Source organism: Notechis scutatus, chromosome 13 (assembly GCF_049901735.1).
Source record: "Notechis scutatus isolate UNSWTSFEM ecotype Mainland chromosome 13, rNotScu1.2, whole genome shotgun sequence".
NCBI classification, from domain to species: domain Eukaryota; kingdom Metazoa; phylum Chordata; class Lepidosauria; order Squamata; family Elapidae; genus Notechis; species Notechis scutatus.
Window position 1 is genome coordinate 956,504 of NC_142021.1, and position 22,593 is coordinate 979,096.

Sequence of the window (22,593 nt, forward strand, 5' to 3'; positions counted from 1 at the left end):
CCAGCAAAGCTGGCTGAGGAATCCTGGGAGTTGAAGTCCACAAGTCTTAAAGTTGCCAAGGTTGGACACCCTGGCTTAGCCAACGGGTCCACTAGTGTCGGTGGGCAGGAGGGAGGAAACTACCGACTCCCAATTGGAACTCCTGTCTTCCTTTGGGAACATGGGGGGTGGTGGAGCCCTTTCTCCCAACCTGTCTGCCCACTGGGACTTCCTTTGAGGTTTCTGGGGGGGGGAATACCGTGAGAGTAAAGCTGCTTCTAGTTTTGAGAAGAATTAAAAACCCGGGGAAACGACCAGTGGTGGAGAGGGCGGGAAAGTTCTTCCACAGCGTATCTATTAAAAATCTCATTCACTTTCCAATGTGCTTGTTCAGCAAGTGCGACCTTGCAAGTTGGAGGGCTTTTGTTTTTGCCGCGATGAGAGAAGTTTTGTTTTCTTTCCAGCGTTCTTCTTTCTTAAAAGAAGAAGAAGAAGCAGCAGCTCCATCTCCTTCTGGCGTCTGTTTGAAATAGAAATATTGATTTTAATTGTAAATGTTAGCCCGGCATATTACTCTGCAGAACCACTGGGGCATCTTGATGCGTTCAGGGTCAGCGTGTCGTAATAAATGCCAGTAAAACCGGATCTCTCCTCCCTTCTGCCCCCTGCCCCTTCTGTTTCTCTGCCCAGGTGTGCCAGCTTCTCCCAATGCCCCCTGATCACTTTCCCATAGGCAGCACCATGACCACGGTCCACCTCTCTTCGGACGGGACCTACTTCTACTGGATCTGGTCTCCTGCCAGCTTGAATGAAAAAACCCCCAAGGGCCACTCGGTCTTCATGGACATCTTTGAACTCAAGGTGAGGTCTGGTGCCCAGAAGACGGGCACAAACCGGGGGCATCTGCCTGGCCCAGACGCCCTCCGGGTTGCGGTGAGCCCCACACAGGCTGGTGGAAGCTCTTTCCTCCTTTTGGCTCTTTGGCCCAGGGGGACAACGGCCTCTGCGTCGCCAGGCCCCTCCAGGAGCGCCTCATCCTGATGCGGAAAGAGGGGGACTCGGCCAAGAGCATCAACGAGATGCTGCTCAGCAGGCTGTCCAGGTACAGAGCCTCCCCTTCGGCCACCCTGGCCGCGCTGACGGGCTCCACCATCTCCAACACACTGAAAGAGGACCAGGCAGGTAAGGGGCCAATTGGGCCCAGGAACCTTTTCTTCCTCGCCCAAGGGGGCAGCTGAGCCTTCTTGCTGAACGGGGCAAAACATGTCAGAAACCAGGTACAGCACCTGCTTCTCAGAGGAGTCTTGTGAAGGACTTCCCAGGTGTGTGTGTGGGGGGGGGGGCAGTGCCTCTTCTTATGGTCCTGCATTGGACCAGGTTCTTCACATCTTCCTCTGCTTGCAGTTGCCGAGTGAAATTATCTCCCTGTGTTTCTCACAACTCTTCTTCTTCTTCTTCTTCTTCTTCTTCTTCTTCTTCTTCTTCTTCTTCTTCTTCTTCTTCTTCTTCTTCTTCTGCTTTCTTCTTCTTCTTCTTCTTCTTCTTCTTCTTCTTCTTCTTCTTCTCCTCCTCCTCCTCCTCCTCCTCCTCCTCCTCCCCTCCCTCCTCCCTCTCCCTTCTCCCTTCTTTCCTTCTCCCTTCCTCCTCCTCCTCCTCCTCCTCCTCCTCCTCCTCTCCTCCTCCTCCTCCTCCTCCTCCTCCTCCTCCTCCTCTTCTTCTTCAGCTGCTAACACTAGTTGTGGTCTGCCTCTCAAAATGCTACGGAAGACCCCGATCTACACCTGTGGGACGTACCTGGTGATGCTAATCCCACCTCCGGGAGGCTCCGGCAGTTCTGCCACCCGGTCTCTCTTCGGGGGAAGCAGCGGTTTGTCATCCTTGAAAAGTAAGTTCTCGCCTCTCTCCTGGCCTTGGGGGAGGGAGGGGAAGAGCCTGGGGCAGCTTTGTTGACTCCGGCCCTTTTCCACGGAAGTTGGAGAGGCCGCTTTGGCTGTTCCAGGCGGTTGTTTTAGCCCCCGAAGGTTGAGCTTTGGCTCCTCCCGAGGCGCAGTTTGTTCTTAGAATTACGTGAGCTCAGGAAGGATTGACGGCAGACCCCTTCTTTAAAGTCCTAGCCTCCAGCCTGGTGTACAATCTGTCAGATGGGCAGTTTGCAAGCCGAGCAGACCTCATCGATGCCGCTGGGAGCTCCCTTGGACGCGGGGCCCTTGTCCCTGGCCTAGGTAAGCCCCCAAGGTCTGCCCTAGATGCAGGCTGCCACCGGGACGTTCCGAACGAAACTCCACAGTGTGGCTTTCTCTAGCCATCATTAAGTAGCTGAGCTTTTGACAGAACTGCAAATTTCTTCAGAGCGAATAACTCCTGAACAGTTAAAAAAAACCCACCAACATTCTGCTGTTGGTGGGAATGGATGCAGAGAAAGAAGACAAATTTATCACCAGGGTGTGTGTGTGTGTGGACATGCACAGCAGAGTCACAGAACTGGAAGGGGGCTTGCGGGGGTCATCCAGTCCAACCTCAGGGGACCCCCCACACCATCTCAGATAAATGGTTGTCCAGTCTCTTCTTGAGCCTCGTGGTGCAGTGGTCGGAGTACAGTACTGCAAGCTACTTCTGCTGCCTGCCGGCTGCCTGCAATTTGGCAGTTCGAATCTCACTAGGCTCCAGGTTGACTCAGCCTCCCATCCTTCCGAGGTGGGTAAAATGAGGAGCCAGATTGTTGTGGGGCAAGAGTCTGACTCTGTAAACCGCTAAGAGAGAGCTGTAAAACACTGTAAAGCGGTATATAAGTCCAAGCGCTATTGCTGTTCTTAAAGACTTCCAGGGTTGGAGCATCCCTAAGCTCCGGAGACAAGGCGTCTCATGAAGAGACTGAGATATTTTAACAGCTGGGATCTCTGGATTTTTGCTCGTTTTGCCTCCCAGTCCCCTTTTGATCAAGGGGGCTACCAATGTTTCTGTCCAGGCGCCTGCTACGACGCCATGAACAACATGATCTGGACCTGCTCCAACGACTACATTGATCAGTGGTGCAACCCTGGGAACCAAGCCTTCCACTACATCTGCCAGAGGCTGGGAGTCAGCCATGTCATCTTGGAGCCACAAGGTGGGAGGCAAACGGTGCCGTCAGCGCTGGGAATAACAACCTGGCCCATTTCTTTGAAATGATTTCTGAACAACCCTCGGCGTCCCCTCTCTGTCTCCTGGGTCGGTGGTGATGGATCGTCTTTGCCAGGCGAATCTGAAAAGGACAGGATGCTTTTTTTGCAGGAGACGCCATAGCCACCAGCGAGGTTATCAATCAGCTGCTGCACCACGTGGGCGCCATGTGCATCCATCAGCTCAACCTGCTGGCCGCCAGTAACAACATGCCGATCACAAATTTCCTGGCCAAGCAACACCCGATCGAAGCCCATCACCTCAGCAGCATTTGCGACATCATGGAGAAAGCCATGGTCAACGGCGACACCTGCATCATACGCTGCATCCTGGTGGTCTTTCAGGTATGTATTCCTGATCGAGGCACACCTTCCCTCACCTTAGGTGACCCCCGAGAGCTCCAGTCCTAACGGGTGGAGGAGGAGGAGGAGGCAGCTTCCCTGCCGTGTCTCGGTTGTGTGTTCTCTGAACTCAGTTGTTTCCTTGCAGACGTTTCATTACTCAAACTAGGTAACACCGTCAGTGCCAGCCAGTCTGTTGTGTATTTTGGGAAGAAACGGGGCACCCCACCAGAGAGTTTTCATCCGCTGCCACTCCGTGGGCATTGCTGACTCCTTGATGGATCCAAGATGTGCTCTGGCTTGTTGCCTCTCCCAGCAAGAAGGCCGCAATTTAGAGCACAGCCTGAATGACGTTCTTGTTCAACCAGAAATGGGATGAAATCCAAGCCTGACCCTCTGTGGCAATATTTTTTCAAATATTGGCAACTTTCAGATAGGTGGGGCTTCAACTCCCAGGGTTCATGACTGGCTGGGGAATCCTTGAAGTCCAACCATCGTAAAGTTGTCAAGTTTGAAAAACGTCTGTGTTCTGTGGGGTAATCCTGCCTGTTTTTTGGGAGGTTCATAAGGAGCAGAATCGGAGCATTTGAACGTATCAACCTCTTGCCCTGTTTTCTTCAACTCTCCTCCGATGTTAGTCATTGGAACCAACCTGGTTATTTCAATAAATTCAGATAAGAGTGCAGATAAGCGGAGCGTGCATTGCTTCACTGGCTGCGCGTATATTTCTCCCTCCCATCTTGCATTGCAATGCTTGTCTTGCAGGTGGTTTTTAAATTTTTCTTCAGCCCCCAAACAGAGAAGAATCGGGAGATCGTCAGGCGATCCGGCCTTCTGCTTTGGCAGCTTCTCATGGCCCCAGTTGACCAGATCAGCCCTGAAATTCAGAAGGAGGTCTGCTTGGCCATTAGGTAGGTCACCTGGCCTCGTCTCAAAAGATCCCAAGGCCTCCCCGTCGATGGGGAAGCTCATTCCTCGTGAAATTCAGTAAAGAAAACCCCCAAAGCAGCTGCCGCTCTTTGCTTCGCTTACTAGGACATGTGAGTGTGCTGTGCTGTTTACCGAGCTTCAGCCCACTTTTTAAACAAACCATATTCTTACTTTAACCAAACAAATGCTACAGATTTCCAGGCAGGTATCCATGATTCATGTGGCAGCAAATGATATTGCCAACAGTTCAAAGCATATGCTAGAGTAAAGTCAGTTTATCTTCAGTGCCCTTGTTGTGTGTTTTTGTGCAAATGCTGAGTGTCTCCTTTCTTTCCCTTTTTAAGTTCTGGTCTGAGCATCCTGTACCCTGGAGAAACAGAAATTAACAACCTACTGAAACTGGTCTTAACCGAAGGTAAGAGTTTTTAAGGTGCTGGAGTGCAAATTTGTACGTTAAAAACGCACAAACCAGAACATACAGTTTGCTGCACGCTTCAGGCCAAGGTGGTGTCCGCGAGACAGTTTTGCGGCACAATCCCAGGCCTCCCTACTTCCCTTCCTCCTTGAATTGGCCCATTCTAGGAGACAGGAACAGCGGCCTGGCCCAGCTTCGAGATGTGATCCTGACCAACATGGCTGAACAGCTCCAGAACAACCGATTTGGAAGTGAAGACGACGAGCACTGCAGGTAAACCTCCCCAGGCAGAGGCTGTGCATGCTGGTTGAATGACCTGGGGAGTTTGCCTCCTGGGCAACCGAGATGTGGGGGGGAGGCGAAGGCAGCTCTCACGGCCGATTTACCGGATGCGCTGCCGTTTGTCCTCGAGTCCGCGTGGCTTCCCTTCTAACCCTCCCTCCTCTGTCCCGTCTCTAAGGCTGAACGATGAACTTTTGCACTACATTCTCAAGATCGTGGTCCGAGAATCTTGTGTCTTAATCACCAAGTGCCAAATCGTCTCTCGAGATGAATTTCAGAGGCTTCTCTCCACTGTGCCTGTGAGTAACCGTGCCCCCCTCTCCACTGGCTCTCTTCGGGGGCTGCAGTGGGGAGAAGGAGGGGAAGGGGGACAGTTTCTCCTTTTGGGGAATTGAGAAGCCTCGACCGTCCCTGGGATTGGTGGCGGGAGTCTCTGTCAGTCTGGCTCTCCTCCTTCCCCGGTTCCTGGTCCAGGAGGTTAACATTTGAGGCTCTCAAGTTCATCGTTGTTTTTAACATAAATGGGATTACTCCACGCTAACTTGTCTTTCAGTTTGGTAAGGTCCAGGAACTTGCCATACGTCTCCCCCATGTTAGCTTGAATTAATGGGCCAACCTTTTCTGGCACTTCTTTGCCACGCTGTGACCCCCGCAGCTAGAGGAGGACGGGGCGTTTCCTTTGCGTTCTCCCCCGTTTGTGAGTGTGCCTGGGACCTCCGAGAGAGCCTGCTGCCTTGGCTGCTTTGCAAGGCGGTGGGGCCACGAGGGAAACCCCCCCATGTCCCCGTTTGTCTTGAAGGCCGCCTCTGCCTGCCTGCGGTACCTGATGGCTGTACAGAACCACCTTCTGAGTAATACCGTTTTGATTAAGCCTGACGAAAGCGATGACAGTGACAGCTCCTTGCAGGGAGAGACCTTGAAGGTACAGGTAAACACCAAGTCCGAAACTCCACTGCCCTCGCTTTCTCCTGACCCCGGTGCTGCCGCGGCTCCAGCCAACGGGTATGGCCCTCTCCGTGCTCACCGTCTCTGGTCGTGGTCCTGTGACTGGGTGCTTCGGCTCTTCCCTCAGCAGCCCCGGCTAAAAGCTTTCCTGCAGAATCCTTGCCTGGGGCCAACGTGGGTTTCCAGCCACCCCAGATCTTCCTTCAGCTTAGAAAACTTGTCCCGGGGGAGGGGGAGGAAGCCAGGGAAAACGCTTTGTAGTTTACAGCTGGGGGGAATGAGGGTCCCCCCCGAAGAGTTCTGTGCTCACCTTTGCTAGCTTCTCTCAGCCCTGTCTGGAAAAGGTCCCCTTCAGGTCCCTGGCTACCTCCCTCAGGTGCTCGGCCTGTTTTCCTCCAATTCAGCCGGTCAAAGCAGAGTTCCTGAATTCTTTCCATGCACTTCAGGAAATGCTAATGCTCTCCAAAAGATGGTTTTCCCCCCGCCTGGTTGGGCTTTGTCTCTGTTGTCTGAACCGTTTAAGATGAGGGACGGGTTTGGCTTGGTCCATTGGGCCGGGGTCATTTCTGTCTGTCTCCTTCTTGCTGTTCAGGAAGGTTATTAGCAGCTCATCCTTTGTCCTCACTCGGATATGTCCGTCACTGTCTGGAGTAAATGCTAAATGTGTCCACGCCACGTCTCATCCAGCCGCGCCCATTATTTCGTTTCTGTTTTGTTGTCTTCCATTCCTCTGTGCAGTTGCTCTCATCCTCTCTTCCCTTCTAGGACGGTTTCGTTCCTTGTCCGGCCCAAAAGGCAGGCTGGATTAATCCTTCTGATAAGTACCAGCAGAGTTGCTCCCGGCCTGCTTAGCATCCCGCTGCCCTATCAGCTGGCTGGAATTTCCTCCGGTTTCCCAAAAGACAAAACTTTCTTGGCAGCCAAGGCAGAAAAGGGAGCTGCGCCCGTGAATCAGGAAAATGGGGGTAGTTAGGCCGAAGGATCTCGGTTAGATTCTAGAGCAGATTTTTCAGGGAAAGGCCAGTCTGAAGAATCTTCATGTTGGGAAGTTGTGGTTTAGAGAAGCACTAATTGATTCTCCAGTGAAATGTGTGATTAAATTCAGCTTCCCCACCCTGGTGCCTTCCAGACATGACTGGGAAACCCACATTAACACCCGGGCCAATGTGGCGGATCTCCCAGCCTCTTGCTGAATCTCTGGATATCAGCTTTTCTGCCTCAATTGGACCCATGTAGGAAGGTTAATTTGTGGCCTGGTAAGAAACGTGGCCTTTGAATTAAGTGGCCTCCAGAATCCATGAAGCACTCAAGTAGTTTAAGAATGAGGATTCATTACATTCAAGGCCTCGGTGGTGAAGTGATTAGAACGCAGCATTGCAGGTGGATTCTGCTGACTGCCGGCTGCCGGCAGTTCGATTCTCACTGGCTCAAGGTTGACTCGACCTTCCACCCTTCCGAGGTCGGTAAAATGAGGACCCAGATTGTTGGGGGCAGGAGGCTGACTCCGTAAACCGCTTAGAGAGGGCTAGGAAGCGGCAGATAAGTCAAAGGGCTATTGCTATTGTTCTTGCGGACAGAGGTGGAGTTATAGGAGCGTAGTGTGGCATTTCTTTGGTTCAACCTGTCCTGCCACGCCTGCCCTGGGTTGTTGATCCACCACAAAAGAGTCCCGAGTGGGGAGGGTGGGCTGGTAGACCCCCCCACAGGCCCCGCTGCTCCTCAGACCTCGCCTGGCTTGTTATCACGCTCATCCCATTAACTCTGGAAGCCCGTCTTTCTTTCACATGAGCCTCCGTGTTGGATTTAGAAGCGGAGTTTTCAGGGGGGGCCGCCAGGACGCAGCTCTGAAACTTGGCTTGTCTCCCTGGTAGGAGCTCAAGACCAGCATCTTGGCTCTGGCCATGCAGATCCTCACGGGGTGCGATGAAGTCCTGGAGAAGCTGCAGCAGGTCACCACCGCCCTGATCAACAGCGACATCCCAGACAGGGAGCAGAGGTCAGGCCTTTTGTTCCGGAAAGACGCCCTCTGTCCCTCCCTCTCGAAGCTGCTTCCAGAAAGAGGCCAAAAGACCCCCGGGAAAATGCCCTCCCAGCTGAAGGGATGGGTCCAGCGGTGGCGAGCCCATAGCTAATTTTATGGCTGTTTTATGGCCGGTTCGGTGAAGCGACCAATCCCACCCTGGCTGGCCCTGTCCACCCCACCCCACCCCGGCGTCCTCATTTGGATGCCAGAGAAGTGCAGGGTCTGGGCGGAGCTCGGGAAGGGTGAAAAACAAGCCCCCCACAGGCTCCAGGAGGCCCTTCGGAGCCCGGGAAGGCCATTTTCGCAGCCTGGGGAAGGCGAAAACACCCCCTCACACCCCCATAGTGCAGGAAGCCGACCAGGCCACGCCCACCCAGCAACCGGGGAGAGAAGCCCACCCCTGGATGTGTCCTTCAGGGAGGAGGTGAGATGGGAGAGCACCTGGACGCGTCCAACCGCAGCTAGCACAGAGTCGTCCAAGCTAGCAGCCATTTCAGAAGACTCGGCCCCACGGTCCCACTCTGAGATTCGAGGGGGGAGGACCTGGGGCTGAGGGGAGGTTCCCTGAGGGAAGGTCCCTCCCCGGCCCCCTCTCCCAAGGCCCAGTTGTGGTGGTGATGATGGGGAACTCTCCTTGCAGGTTGAAAGGCCTGGAGCAGGTGACCAAAGCCACCATCCTGGGCCACCTGCTTCCAGTGCTGCTGACCTCCCTGATGCACCCAAATCTCCAGACGCTGATGGTGGCCGATCCGCTCATGCCTCAGCTGGTGCAGCTGGTCCTCTACACCAGCCAGGTAGCGTCTGCTTTTCTCCCCTCCCCCACCTTTGGCTTGAGTTGGCCCTAGACTCCCCCCTCGTGCCTTGTGACCCACTGGCCCTGGTGTTGTGTTGCAGACGGCCTTGTTGCTGAAAACGCAGTCTCCGGTTTTCTCGGATGTCAGCAGTTCTCCTGCAGGGGCCTCTGAACCGAGGAGCAAGCTCTTCCCCGACGAGAGGTGAGTGGCTGAAGCATCAGAGTATTCCCTGGGTTGGTTCTTTCTTTCTTTCTTTCTTTCTTTCTTTCTTTCTTTCTTTCTTTCTTTCTTTCTTTCTTTCTTTCTTTCTTTCTTCCTTTCTTTCTTCCTTCCTTCCTTCCTTCCTTCCTTCCTTCCTTCCTCCCTCCCTCCCTCCCTCCCTCCCTCCCTCCCTCCCTCTCTCTCTCTCTCTCTCTCTCTCTCTCTCTCTCTCTCTCCCTCTCTTGTTTGTGCCCAGTGTCATGCGGTGACAGCAATGCCAGTATTTGGCATCCACAATTCCTTTCAATCTGTCCTACAAAGTTACTCCTTTGGCAGCTTCTCCTTTTTCACATTTCATGCCAGAATGCTGGAAGAGAAAGAAGAGCCGGGGTTCCTCACCGGCTTGAAAATCCCGGCTCCTTGGGCTGCTGGCAAGACGGTGGAGACCGTTCACCCCGTCAGGGATAACTACAAGTTTAAGGAGACGGTGCACATCCCAGGAGCCCGTTGCTTGTACCTGAGGTTCGACAGCCGATGCTCCTCCCAGTACGATTACGATAAGGTCAGTTGGGGCCAGACCATAAACTCCACCCTGGGTGCTGGGGCCTGTGAAGAGAGACGGAGCCGCCTTGAAGCCCTTCTGGCTTGGGAGAAGTTTCCCTTGGTGCGCTCTCTAGGATGCCTGCACAAGATTTGCACGCTCCCCTTGGAGAAGCTCTCATCATCATTTTTCAGCGCAGGCTTCCATTTGCCCTCACGCCACTGGCTTCTGTCTGTTGTGCTTCTGCTGCAGCTGGTGATCTACGCCGGGCCCAACACGAACAGTCGGAAGGTTGCCGAATACGGAGGCAACATCTTAGGATACGGCAGCCGGAGCGTCTTGGGGACCGGGTGGCCGAAAGATTTAGTAAAGGTACCAAAGAGCACTTTCCCGCCCCTGCCGGTGGAATTCCAAGGTTTACCTAATTGTACATGTTTTAATGGCAGCTAGAATGGTATTTGCCCAAAATTGGAAAAATGATATGATATGATATGAACAAATATTCGAACGTGCAGAAATGAATAGATTGACACTAGAAATCAAAGAAAAAGAAGAATCTGAATATTATATGGTATGGGATCTGCTTTATCAATGGATAGAAAATAGAACAAATTAAAAGGGATTGGATGTATTTATGGAGTAATCAGAGAAATTAATGTAATAGATATAGTTGATATTATTATTTACACAGGAATGTGATTATTGTTGTATTGTTAGATTGGATAAGAAAAACACTATTAATAATGGCTAAATAATTGAAATATGTGCCTAATCGATGAACGATTGAAACGGAATGGATTTGTTCTATATAAAAAACAATTTACAAAATTTACAAAAAAGAAAAAAAATATAAATTTCGACTCAAAGAAAAAAAGAAGCCACTTACTCCTATAACTGTACAAAAAATAGATTTCCTGGATCACGGGCATAATCCGCAGAGGGAGAACGCCGTTTCCAGATTTCCTTCTGTATCTTGCAATAATAATAAAACGTGGAGGCTCGGCTTCCGCTTGCTTGTTCAGTGGCTTCTCTTCTCATCCAAACTGTCAGGTGGAAGGGGACACCGTCACCTTCTCCTTCGAAATGCGGAGTGGCCGAGAACACAACACCCCCGATAAAGCCATGTGGGGCTTTGCCTGCACGGTCCGGGCACAGGTATGGGCTGGGCTTCAGCTGGGGGAGTAACTAAAATCCAACTCAATCCTGACGGCGTCCGAACATGGCTTCGTCATTCTTCCAGTTACAAGGGGTGGCGTGCAGGTGGGGAGGCTGAGCACCAGGCTGTACTTAAGGAGGCAGGTCAGCGTTAATTCACTGCTCCTGGATGGAGAGAGGTCCGTGTATTCGCCTTGTCAATGTGGAGGCGCAACTCCTTCCAACAGATTTGTGCTCTGCTGGGTTGGCTCTCTCGGTACTGGCGACTTTTATCGTGATTCATATTCAGGCGCCAGGTGGGCGCGTGCAGGTTCAACGGTGTGCAGGCAGCCGCCGTCACTCTCCCTCTGTGTTCTCTCTCTGCTTCCCCTCGGCTTCCCAGGAATCCTCGGAAGACGTCTCGGGCGGATTGCCCTTCCTGGTGGACCTGGCCTTGGGCTTGTCCGTCCTGGCCTGCTCCATGCTGAGGATCCTGTACAACGGGCCAGAGATCACCAAGGATGAGGAAACGTGTCAAGAGCTGCTGCGGTCCAAACTCTTGCAGAGGTAGGGAGCCCAGAGTGGGACGGAAGGGGAGGCCAGCCGCCTCCTATCCACAGCGGAGGGTTCCAGGAAAGGAAGCCGGGTGTGTCACAGTGTGAGTGGCAGCGCCCCTTGCTGCTTCCTGAGGCAAGAAGCCAACAAGCCACTTTCCTTGTTTCAGATGCCAGTGGCAAGTGGAAGCCAACGGGGTGATCTCCCCAGCCCTCACGCCCAGCCCTTCCCCGCTGCCTCTCACCATTGAGGAAGACCAGGAGTTCACGTACCCATCGGACGTCCTTGTCCCACCTGTGGGTCACTATTTCGACCTGCCCCGAATCCGACTCCCGCCCGGAATCATGATCAAGCTCCGGGAAATATCTGGCCGTGCCCGCCCTCAGTTTCGGCCCAGCATCAGGTGGGTGGGTGAACTTCTTTTGGTCACCTTTGCTTTCTCCACATCTGCAGCTGGAGAAAACGCCTGCAGCCTCGCTCAGGTATTTGTCAGGAGGTCAAACGTTGGTCGAATGTTGATTTTTTTGGGGGTTTCGCTCTCAACAGAGAGGTGATCCAGCCGGACGTGATGGAGGAAATGGTGGTTTCGTGCGTGATCAAGCACTTGAACCTCGTCGACGCGCTCCAGTCTCTCATCAACTTCCAGTATCAGGAGGAGCACGCCGAGGAATACGACCTGCTTTGCAAAATCATGGGAGAAACCTTCAAGAAACTGAACGCCATGGAAAGACAACTACAGGTAACGCCTGCCGTGCCAATCCGGTGGCTGCTTTCGGCTGCAGGCCCCGGAGGCTCACGGCGGGCTGGGCGTGAATTATTTTTTCCTGAACTCTTCCCGAGGGAAGGAGGGCTCCAGCTTTTTCATGGCTTTTCTTCCCTCCCTTTTTGGCCAGAGTGTGGCTGAACTGGAGCAGAAATGGCAAAGCGAGGTGGAAGACGCCATGCATGGGAAGCTGGAAAATAACGTGCCTTTCTTCTACGATTATCACTTCAATGAGGTAAAGGCCAAGGACCTCAGATTACGCTGGGCTGGTTTGGGGTTGGCTTCTTCCCTTTCTCTCAATTCCTGTGAAATGCTGAGCTGTATTTTTCACTGCTCCTGGGCAAACCACGTGCAGCTTTAAAACTGGCTGCCTGATCCTCTGTGGGAAATAAGGTCTCTGCTGTTGGTCCTGGGAACGGCTGGCTTCTCCAAGCGCGTCTGCCAGCGAACGAGGCCTCCGGAGGGTCAGTCTTTGGGGGTTATAAGCCAAACTGGAATGTCACCCAGAGCATCTCTCCGTGTTTTAGTTCTTCCAGATATCTGGAAAAGGGTCTCAGTCTGGAGCAGGGAGCAGGTTGTGTGGAAATAGAAGCCCTCCTTCGGCAGAAACCTTGGGAATTCTTGCAAAGAAGAACCCAAAGACGCATATAAATTAAATCGCGCGAAAGAATAGATTATGGGCTTCCGGTGAAGCCTCTGAGAGGCTCCCCCGCAGGGCAGGAAGGCAGTGGCCCCCTTCCAAGGGTTCTCCTTGGACCCCTGAGCCTTGGGGAGAGACTGTGTCTGAATGTGGAGAGGCAGCTTTCACCCCACGAAGGATCGGACCTTCTTTCAGGAAGAGAAATGAACTCCTCGGGTCCCCTTTTCCCACATGTTTCCTTCTCCCCCCACTTCCCTTCCTTTCAGAGCAAAATGAAAGAGTTGGAACTTCTGTGCTCAATGAAGGAGATTTCTTTTGATGGAGGAGATCCCGAGAACATGGTCCTTTCGCTGAGGTTGGTGCCACTCTTGCAGTCTTGTGGTGGGAAGCCTGTTGCCCACCTCTGCTCCTTCCTGGTTGGCGAAGGGGGCAATGTGTGTGGGGGTTGCTCCCCAGCCCCGGAAGCCGAGCCTGTCCCCGACCCTTCGCCTCGTTCTGGAGCTAGAAGGAGTCTACCAACCTGCCTGTCTCTGGGCTTCCCCCTTCCCGGCTCTTTAGGGAGAAATTCTTCCAGGAGGTGAACTCGGTGGTCCAGAAGCCTTCCCATCCCATGGCGAAGACCAAAGTCCTGGTCAAGAGCCTGATGAACCGAGCAGAGCTGCTCCTGCACGTCACCATCGCTGCCCAGTCGGGCCTCACCCGGAGCATCTCCGGGACCCCGGCAGAGACGCCAGGTAAGGAGGGAGGGGAGGGGCCAGGCTGGCCTTCTCCGAAGCGCTCACCTTTGAGCGCCTTCCTGCACAGCCAAGATCGAGAAAGGCTCCCCTCCCTTCCTGGATCCTTTGTGGGTTTTCTGTCCACGAAGGGCTCAGCCCTCTTTCTGCTCCTTAACGTGCAGCGTGCAAGTCAGCCTCGGAAACCAAGGTCATCTCCCACGCGGTTCGCCAGCCAGTCTTCCTCCGCAGCATGTCGGCACCCTCGGATCTGGAGATGATCGCAAACGAAGACCTGGAGTTCACCCGGTCCAGCCAGAGGTCGGCATCCCCATCTCTGGGACGAACGTCCAGGCTGTTGGCTGGTCCCACTGATCTCCCCTCTCGTGTCTCTCCACGCAGGCGGCGCCACGTTCCCAGCCACAGGAGCAGCTCCTTCACCCTCCTGCAGTCGCTGGCCATCGATGACAGCCGGGACAAGCCCACCTACAGCGTCCTGCTAGGACAGCTCTTTGCCTTCATCGGAACCAATCCTGAGCAAGCGGTAAGGCCCGCCTCTTGGGCTTATCCAATCCAAGGGCAGCGGCCTCACCTGGCCAGGCACACTTCAGTTCTCCAGTAAACCTCACCAAACAGAAACCTTTGTAAGCAGCAGGAGAAAAAGCCAACAGCCTCTGTTATCTGTTAATATTTAAAGTCCCATCAGGCTCTTTAAAAGCTCATTTGAGTTATTAAAATAATATAAATCGCTAACTCAAATCAATACTATCTAATTATTTAAATAGCTTGTCATTTAGGAGGTTGGAATGTCTAAGAATGTTCTAAAATGTGTTTTTGTTCTGGCCACAGTGGGAGTCCCTGTTCTTTTTTTTCTTTTTTTTTAAACTCAGTGAACTTCCCTTCGGGGGAAAGGTTACACCCTGAGCCCTCTCAAGCGAGTCGGTCAGTGGCCCCTGCAGTCCACTCATCCTGCCCCCCTATTCTCCTAGGTGTCCAGCAGCGGCTTCCTGTTGGCCGCTCAGACGCGATGGCGGCGTGGAAACACCCGGAAGCAGGCTCTGGTGCACATGAGGGAGCTGCTGACGGCTGCGGTCCGTGTGGGCGGAGTGACGCACCTGGTGGGCCCAGTCACGATGGTGCTCCAGGGAGGCCCACGGTCAGTCCCTGCTTTCCTTGGCAAAGCTCCTGAAAGCAGTCCTCTAAAAAGCGGTCCTCCGCGAATTTGGTAGCTTGCAGAGAGCTGCACTTCGACTCCCAGAATTCCCCAGCCAGCAATGGTCCAGACCTCTTATCCCCCCTCCACCCAGGAGTGGGATTCAATTCTTTTAACAACCGGTTCTGTGGGCGTGGCTTAGTTGGTAGGCATGGCTTGGTGGTCATGTGACTGGGTGGACATGGCCAACTCAACATCACTCACATCATGGCACGCATCTCCTCCCCTGGCCTCTCATGACTGTGGGGATGCTGCAATAGTTGTAAGTGTGAAAAATGGTCATAAGTCACTTTTTTCAGTGCCATTGTAACTTTAAATGGTCACTTCACACAAGCAAAGGACCAGCAAAGGAAGGAAAAAAAACTCCAGAGACGTTCCTGAGGCAGGAAGTCTAGTCTTGCCAAGAATGTAATAAGGGTTAACGGAGAGGCACGTTCTGTAAGCAACACCAGAATGTTTCCTTCCTGCCTTCCTTACAGGATTAGCCCAGTAATTTCTTCTAATAACCGGTTCTCCGAACTGCTTAGAAGGTTAACAACCGGTTCTAGCGAATAGGTGCCAACTGGTAGAATCCCACCCCTGCCCCCACCTCTTCAAGCTGCCTTGAAAAATCCCAGCACTCCCTGGGATAATATTTGCGTCAACCTTTAAGGATCGAGCAGCCTCCAAGCGGGTGGCGTCTTGTGCTCGGGAGCCTCTGACTTTTTCCCTTTCCACAGAATCGAAGAGCTCACCTGCGGAGGGATGGTGGAGCAAGTGCAGGAGGCCTTTGGGGAGACCATGACGTCGGTGGTGGCCCTGTGTGCGCGCTACCCCATCGCCTGCGCCAACAGCATCGGCCTGCTGTGCACCATACCCTACACCAGGTGAGCCGGAGAGCTGCCCTTGCCCTGCCCGGCCTCAGGGTTTCCGTTGCCCTCTGCCCTCTCCAGCCTCCCCCGGGCCCAAAGGTGACCGGCCTCTGCGGCTTCCTTTCCCCCCGTCCCTCCCCAGGAGCGAAGAGAAGTGCCTGGTGAGGAGCGGCCTGGTGCAGCTGATGGACCGCCTGTGCAGCCTGAGCAGCCAGACCGAGTCCAGCTCCAGCGAGAAGCAGACCAAGAAGCAGAAGGTAGCCATCATGGCTTGGGCCGCTTTCCAGGTGCTGGCCAATCGTTGCGTCGAGTGGGAGAAGGAGGAAGGTAGGAGCTCTGCTGGCCCTGCAGGAAGAGCGAGGAGGCTGCATGGGGAGTCCAGGGGGAGGGGGGGGAGGGCCCCTTTTCCCTGCTCTCATCGGGGCCGACCCTTTTGCAGGGGGATCCACCGAGGCCGTGCATTCGGGCCTCGCTCGCCAGGTCTCCAGTCTCCTCACCAATCACCTGGCCCGAGCCACCGAGTGCTGTGGCAACCAGGCAGCCGGCAACGATGCCTTGCAAGACGTCCTCAGTCTCCTGAATGACCTTTCCAGGTACCGCGTTTCTCAGCTGTGGCGGCTGGAAGAGGCCGGGACTTCTAACTCCCAGAATTCCGCAGCCAGCTGAGCTACCAGCAGACCAGGGGTTCCCAACCGTGGCAAGTTAAAAGATGTCTGGGCTCCCAGAATTCTCCTGGGGAATCCTGGGAGTTGAAGTCCAGACCTCTTCACGATACCATGGTTGGGAAGCAACGGTCTGTGAGACGGTCTCTGGCTCGAGGGTTAGGGGTCGAATCCTGCTGAGCAGTAGCCCCCACCTTATCAGCCACGGTTCTGCTCTCTGGTCCAGCTGTCCTAAAATGGGACCCTCCCTCCCTCCCTCCCTCCCTTCCTTCCTTCCTTTCCTTCCTTCCTTCCTTCCTTCCTTCCTTCCTTCTTTCCTTCTTTCCTTCCTTCCTCCCCCTTCCTTTCCTCCTTCCTTCTTCCTTCCTTCCTTCCTTCCTTCCTCACTTTTCCTTCCTTCCTTCCCTCCCTCCCTCCCTCCCTTTTCCTCCCTTCCTTCCTTCACTTCCTCCTTCTTCCCTCCCTCCCCTCCCTCCTCCTCCCTCCTTCCTTCCTTCCTTCCTTCCTTCCTTCCTCACTCCTTCCCTTCCTTCCTCACTTTCCTCCTCCTTCCTTCCTTCCTTTTCCTTCCTTCCTTCCTTCTTCCTTCCTTCCTTCCTTCCTTCCTTCCTTCCTTCCTTCCTTCCTTCCTTCCTTCCTTCCTTCCTTCCTTCCTTCCTTCCTTCCTCACTTTTCCTCCTTCCTCCCCCCACCAGGAGCCACATTGGCAAAGCCATCCTCAGCCAGCCGGCCTGCGTCTCCAAACTCCTCTCTCTGCTTCTGGACCAGCGCCCCTCCCCCAAGCTGGTGCTCATCATCCTTCAGCTCTGCCGCGCTGCCCTTCCCCTCATGAGCGTGGAGGACTGTGGGAACGTGGAGCTGCCCCCCTGGAGCTACTCCGTGCCCTCCCTGAACAGCGAGCAAGACGACCCCAGCGACCCGGCTTCCAAGATCGCCTCCCTGCTCTTGGCCAAGCTGGCGGATTACGTCGTGCCAGGTAGCGAAGGGCCGAGTTGCCTCCACATCAACGTGGCGTCTCCTTTCTGGACCCCTGGGAAGCTTCGGAGAAATATTCCCTGCTTCCCTTTGGCAGCTGTGAGATGTGGCAACTGCAGAATTCCCCAGCCAGCATCTCACGGTTGGGGGCTGGCCGGGTTACTAAACGAGATCCTGACTTCGAGTCCTGCGCTCGATGGATCTGCCCCACAAAATCCGGGCGAATGAGCTGCAGGTTGAATGAAGCTGGTAGGGAACGTTTCCTGGCTGGAATCAACGTTCCTTCTCCCCCCCCCCTCCCCCCAAACAGGATGCCAGACGGTTCTCTCCCCAACCGCTTCGGAGCCCGACATGTCCCTGGCGAAGGCGAACCCCAAAAGTTCCCTCAAGGGAGACAAAGACCCAGGAGAAGAGAGCGAGGCCGTGGACGGCAAGCTCTCCATCTTCATCCACAAGCGGGAAGACCAGTCGTCTCACGAGGTTCTCCAGCCGCTCTTGAGGTAACCTGGCCCGAGGGTGGCGCCGTCAAGAGCCACGGGTGGACCTTCCACGTTCTCACCCTCTGTGCTCCTTCTGTTCGCAGTAGCTCCGAAGGCCGCCCCTTCCGCCTGGGAACGGGGGCCAACATGGAGAAGGTGGTCAAGATGGACCGAGACATGACCAAAGTAAGAGCAGCCCCTCCGGGGGCCTTGCAAAGGGCCCCAGACCTTGACGGGCCCCAGGGGTGGCCCCTTCTGCCCTCCGAGCGAGGATGGCACGCTGAGGACGTGGCAGGGGCCACGGCAACCCAGGCCTTCCTTCCCTCCCCCCCAGAGCGGCTGCTGCGAGGTGATCACAGAGGAGGCGGCTGCGGCTTTGCGGAAGGCCACCAAGTGGGCCCAATCTGGGCTGATTGTGAGTGTGGGCCCCCCGGTGGAGACGGCCAGTCCCGAAAGCACCAGCGGCCTCTCCACAGGGGACAAGAAGAAGACGGCTCAGACCTCCACCTGCAGGGAGCGGAACTCGGAGCTGGCCAGGTGGGCTGACCTCTGACCCCCAAAGAGCCAGCGGGGGCGGGGGTTCCTGGGTCTGGGAAGCAGCTGTGCAGGTCGATCCCTCGCTCTCGGCTCCGCTTCAGGGAGGGAGGGCCGGACGCCCCGAAGGTGGTGGGCAAGGGGGACGGCTGGAGCCTGACCCCCCTCCCTCGTCTCAGGACCGACCCGGTGCGGCCCTTCATCAGCGGGCACGTGGCCAACAGCATGGCGGCGGAGGTGATCGCTCTGCTTCACAGCTTGCTCATGGCGCCCGAGTCGAACGCCGCTCAGATATGGACCACCACCGCCGAGAAAGTAAGCGGGGGAAGGACTCGCAGTCTTGCACTCCTCTCTCACCCTGCCCTGCGCTGGCTTTGGGGTTTTTTTAAGCAAGCTTGTCATTCTGCAAACGGACAAGGGCATCCGGCTCTCCGCCACGGAAGGATGCCTCCTGCCCCTGCTGGTTTGGGCTGAGAGGGGTGCCCAGCCTTTGGTGGGCACCTGCAGCTCCCTTTCATCCTTCCTTTGCTGCGTGGCTCAGGGTTAGTTTGAGGAGGGGGGGGTGTTCTTGATTCTCTGCAGCCAGCAGGCATAATGCCTCTCAGCCCCTCAGGTTGGGGAGAAAGTTTTAAAGGTTTGGAAGCCTGAAATGGAAGCATTTCCCTAGAAAAGGACCCCGGGGGTGAATGAATGCGCGATGCCTCATGCATTATGTGAGGCAACAGTTTTGGCCTGGATTCCGACTTGCTTCGTAACCCACCCACCCCCCCATCCACGGAGAAGGGTCTTGCCGGGAAAGCGGCTCCAACGTGCCCGCCCGCTTGGGCCTCTTCCTGTCCCCAGGTCTTGTCTCGTGCTCTGATGTACATCCCCCAGCTGGGGAAATATGCCGAGAGCATCTTGGAGAACGGCAGCAGCAACGGAAGGAAGCTGGCCAAGCTGCAGAGGATCGCTCGCCAAGCGGTGGCTGCCCTGTGTGCCCTGGGCGGCTTCAAGGAGACCATCAAAATCGGCTCCGAAGTTCAGGTGGGCACCGGCCTCTTGTCACTCACCAAACCCCGAAGAGACTGACCGTTGTGACTGACATTTTGGCCACCGTCTCTCCTGGCCCCCATATTGGATGGCTCTTAAATGTATTCCCCCACCTTTTCTTTCTCCTGTCAACAGGTGTTGGGCAGAGGAATTGACAGAAGTGTGGGAGTGGTGGCCTCCATTAATGAACAGGAAGGGATAGCCACGGTCAAACTCCCACCGGTCAACATAGACTGCAGGAAGGCCTCCCAGGCCTCGGACATTTTAACAATTCCATTATCGAGGCTCTGCATTCCGCGGTCAGAGGTGAGTCCATTTTAACACCCAGAACGGAGCAGGTCAGTGTGTGAATGTTTAAATTGAAGGTGCAGTTTCTATAACTTTGTTGTGTGTCGTTATTGTTGCATGTCTATTGAGAGCTTACGTACCGGAAACAAATTCCTTGTGTGTCTAGTCACACTTGGCCAATAAAGAATTCTATCTTCAGGCTCCAGAGTTTAGATCATTAGAAAGGCCAATTCCAAAAATAATGCTGGTGGCGAGAGAACTTTTAAGTTTTCTATATCTAAAGAAGGCAATTTAGAAAGTCAACTGCAGTAAACCCCCCAAAAGTACCCAGCTACCTCGGTTCTTCTTCTTGGCTGGCAGACCTCCATTTCCGGTTGGGACAATGATGCCTGAGCCACAATGAGACCAGGTCCTTCCTTGGCTTTCCAGAAAATGACCCCTTCTGGCTTTCCCCCTGCTCCTCAGGCCTTGCCTCTGCAGAAGCTGTCCCTCACGGAGAAGGTCGTGCAAGCCGTCCAGTCCATGTTGCTTCCGCAGGAGGGCAGCCTGTCTATCCACACCTCGCTTCCTGCCACGGGAGACGGCTCGACACCAGTCATGGCCGTGGTCCGTCTGCTGGCTGAAATCCGAACCAGGTGGGTGGGGACGGATCCCACGGCCAGATCAAACTGGAGTCCTGTGGCTGTTTGCCTGGGGTAGTTGATTTGCCTGACTGGGGTTTAAGTTCAGGGTTCAAGGCCTTCTACTGGGTGAGTTTTCCAGCAAGCAAAAGGACCCCACATTTTCCTTCAAGGCCTAATGAGCTCTGTCCCCTAGTTGCTTGTTTTATCAGCATGGTGGTCTCTAGAAGGCACGGACCATTCCCAAGAACTCCTAAAGACACGCTTTGCCTTTTTTCTCTCTCTCTCTCTCTCTCTCTCTGACACCCCCCAAAGAGCATGCCTGGTGATGGCCCAGCTCTTGGAGGACACCTCCTTCTGTGAAGAATTCATCCAGCAGTGTCCAGCGGCGGTGGAAGTCCTCAACCTCGTAGCCCAGGAATGCAGCCCTGGTAAGAGCTGAGTCTTCAGTTGCAGACGTAGACTGGTTATTGTGACCGGAAAAAATATTATCCTGAAGGGAGTGAAGAAGAGGCTGCCTGGAAAATATTGTGGATTAAAGAAACAGGATCAGACTGTAGAGATCCCAATTCAAATCCCTCCTGGATTTGAAGGCCACCTAGCTGGGTTGTCATTCTCAACCTTACCCAGCGTCCTTGGCGATTAACTTTGGTCCTCTCCTTAATCACGTCAAGGACAGGCGGGCAAAAAAAGAGCAGCTGGGAACCCCCTTGGCTTTGTGGTCTGACCAGCGCTTGGCCCTTTGGAGGAAGCAGTTGGCGCATTAATAGCCCCTGAGACTAGAAATGTAGCTTCAGAAGACGTCCTTACAGGAGTGAGTGGGGTCTGAAGAGGCTTCCTTTGCCACCTTCTAGGGGAGCGGCTCCTTGTTGTCGAAGCGCAGTGCGAAAGGTTACGGATGCTCTACCGCGATAGCGCTCGGCCACCCCCACCCCCCCTCCAGGCAGACCGAAGACAGGTAAATACAGAGCAAGAGGGGTGGGCTTAAAGCCTTCTCTAGGTTCAAGGCTGCCACCGGTCAAGGATGCGGTTCCTGGGGTGCTGCGGTCACCAGTTGATGCCACCTTGACAGCTGTGATTAAACGCAGCTCTGTGTCTTCTTGGTTCAGCCTAAAGAAATCACCTGGAGCCCCTCAAGGGTCTTCCCACCTGTGCGAGCCTGCATGTTCTCCTCCCATCTCACCGCGGTGACCTTCCTGGCGGACCCCAGCGCTGGGGGAGGGCTTCCTCGGGGAACCTTCATTTATGCCACCTCGGCAGTTCCTGTGCAGGTGAGCATTCACAGCGGGCCCAGCGACCGTTCGGGAAGGCCGCTGTGAAGCCCTCGGCTCACCTGCGGGGGGGGCGCTCCTTTCCCAGGCGCCCTCTTTCTACTGGGAGATCGAAGTCGTGTCCTACGGAGACGCAGATGACGACACGGGCCCCATTGTCTCCTTCGGCTTTGCCACGGAAGCTGAGAAGCGGGATGGAGCGTGGACTAACCCCGTGGGCACTTGCCTCTTCCACAAGTAGGTTTGGGAGGTGTGAGAGCAAGAACTGGAGCCTTGGGGGGGGGGGGGGGTGTCTGTTGCATTAAGTGAAACAGGGCCAGGGCAGCTCTGGGCCGGCAATGAGATAAAGCCACTTTCAGAGGGTCTGCCTAGAATCCGTTCACCAAGACGTTGCTTTACCCTCGTCCTGCGAACCATCACACGCATTTGCTTGCCCGCCACGGCCAAGTTTCCCTGCTAAGCCTGGGACCCTCCAGGGGGGAGTCGGAGCTTCCTCTGTGAATGTGTCCCTTCCTTCCTGCATTCCCAGCAACGGGCGAGCTGTCCATTACAACGGTTCCAGTTTGCTGCAGTGGAAGAGCGTGCGCCTGGATGTGGCCCTCTGCCCTGGTAAGCCCCCTCCGGCCTGTGGCTAAGCAGAAGGCGTCCTCCGGGGTGGGCGGGGGGGTGGAAGAGCCCCACTCAGTCCCTCTCTGGTCCCTCGGCCTCCTCCACAGGTGATGTGGCAGGCATCGGCTGGGAGCGGACGGAAGGGACCCCTCCTCCTCCAGGGCAGCCGGCCAAAGGCAGGGTCTACTTCACCTACTGTGGACAGCGGCTGGGGCCGTATTTGGAAGACGTGTCGGGAGGAATGTGGCCAGTGGTCCATATCCAGAAGAAGGCAGGTTAAACATCACACCTCTCTTTCTGTTCAGATGGGCTCAGCCTTAAGTGTAACGTCATAAAGCAATAGCACTTAGACTGATATATCGGTTTGCGGCGCTTTTCCAGCCCTCTCTAAGCGGTTTACAGAGTCGGCCTCTTGCCCCCAGCAATCTGGGTCCTCATTTTACCCACCTGGGAAGGAGGGGAGGCTGAGCCAACCTGGAGCCTGGTGGGATTTGAACAGCCGATAGTCAGCAGAAGTGGCCTGCAGTACAGCACTCGAACCACTGCGCCACAGAGCCTCTCTTTTACGTTTTGTATGTTTTGTATAAGAAGCAAGCCTTTCAGAGATTAGCTGAGCTTTTGTGGAGTGCCATCGTCTCCCCTGC

At 54.8% G+C, this 22,593-nt stretch overlaps 1 protein-coding gene across 1 annotated transcript in view; it reads left to right on the top strand.

Annotated features, from left to right (window-relative positions):
• HECTD4 (HECT domain E3 ubiquitin protein ligase 4) overlaps positions 1-22,593 on the top strand; it is a 50,315-nt gene that overhangs the window by 11,168 nt on the left and 16,554 nt on the right. Inside the window, 43 exon segments of the mRNA XM_087942903.1 lie at positions 670-840; positions 969-1,161; positions 1,703-1,864; positions 2,088-2,201; positions 2,945-3,085; positions 3,250-3,482; positions 4,245-4,390; positions 4,754-4,824; positions 4,992-5,097; positions 5,285-5,405; positions 5,906-6,034; positions 7,923-8,047; positions 8,715-8,868; positions 8,969-9,069; positions 9,433-9,631; positions 9,863-9,982; positions 10,661-10,765; positions 11,148-11,311; positions 11,469-11,702; positions 11,846-12,038; positions 12,193-12,297; positions 12,969-13,057; positions 13,261-13,436; positions 13,601-13,736; positions 13,818-13,959; positions 14,405-14,571; positions 15,348-15,494; positions 15,622-15,806; positions 15,919-16,072; positions 16,837-17,117; positions 17,427-17,616; positions 17,700-17,781; positions 17,930-18,132; positions 18,309-18,444; positions 18,973-19,155; positions 19,297-19,467; positions 19,915-20,084; positions 20,385-20,500; positions 20,924-21,027; positions 21,179-21,340; positions 21,429-21,577; positions 21,870-21,949; positions 22,057-22,220. Coding sequence (XP_087799029.1) covers positions 670-840; positions 969-1,161; positions 1,703-1,864; positions 2,088-2,201; positions 2,945-3,085; positions 3,250-3,482; positions 4,245-4,390; positions 4,754-4,824; positions 4,992-5,097; positions 5,285-5,405; positions 5,906-6,034; positions 7,923-8,047; positions 8,715-8,868; positions 8,969-9,069; positions 9,433-9,631; positions 9,863-9,982; positions 10,661-10,765; positions 11,148-11,311; positions 11,469-11,702; positions 11,846-12,038; positions 12,193-12,297; positions 12,969-13,057; positions 13,261-13,436; positions 13,601-13,736; positions 13,818-13,959; positions 14,405-14,571; positions 15,348-15,494; positions 15,622-15,806; positions 15,919-16,072; positions 16,837-17,117; positions 17,427-17,616; positions 17,700-17,781; positions 17,930-18,132; positions 18,309-18,444; positions 18,973-19,155; positions 19,297-19,467; positions 19,915-20,084; positions 20,385-20,500; positions 20,924-21,027; positions 21,179-21,340; positions 21,429-21,577; positions 21,870-21,949; positions 22,057-22,220 — 6,474 coding nt within the window.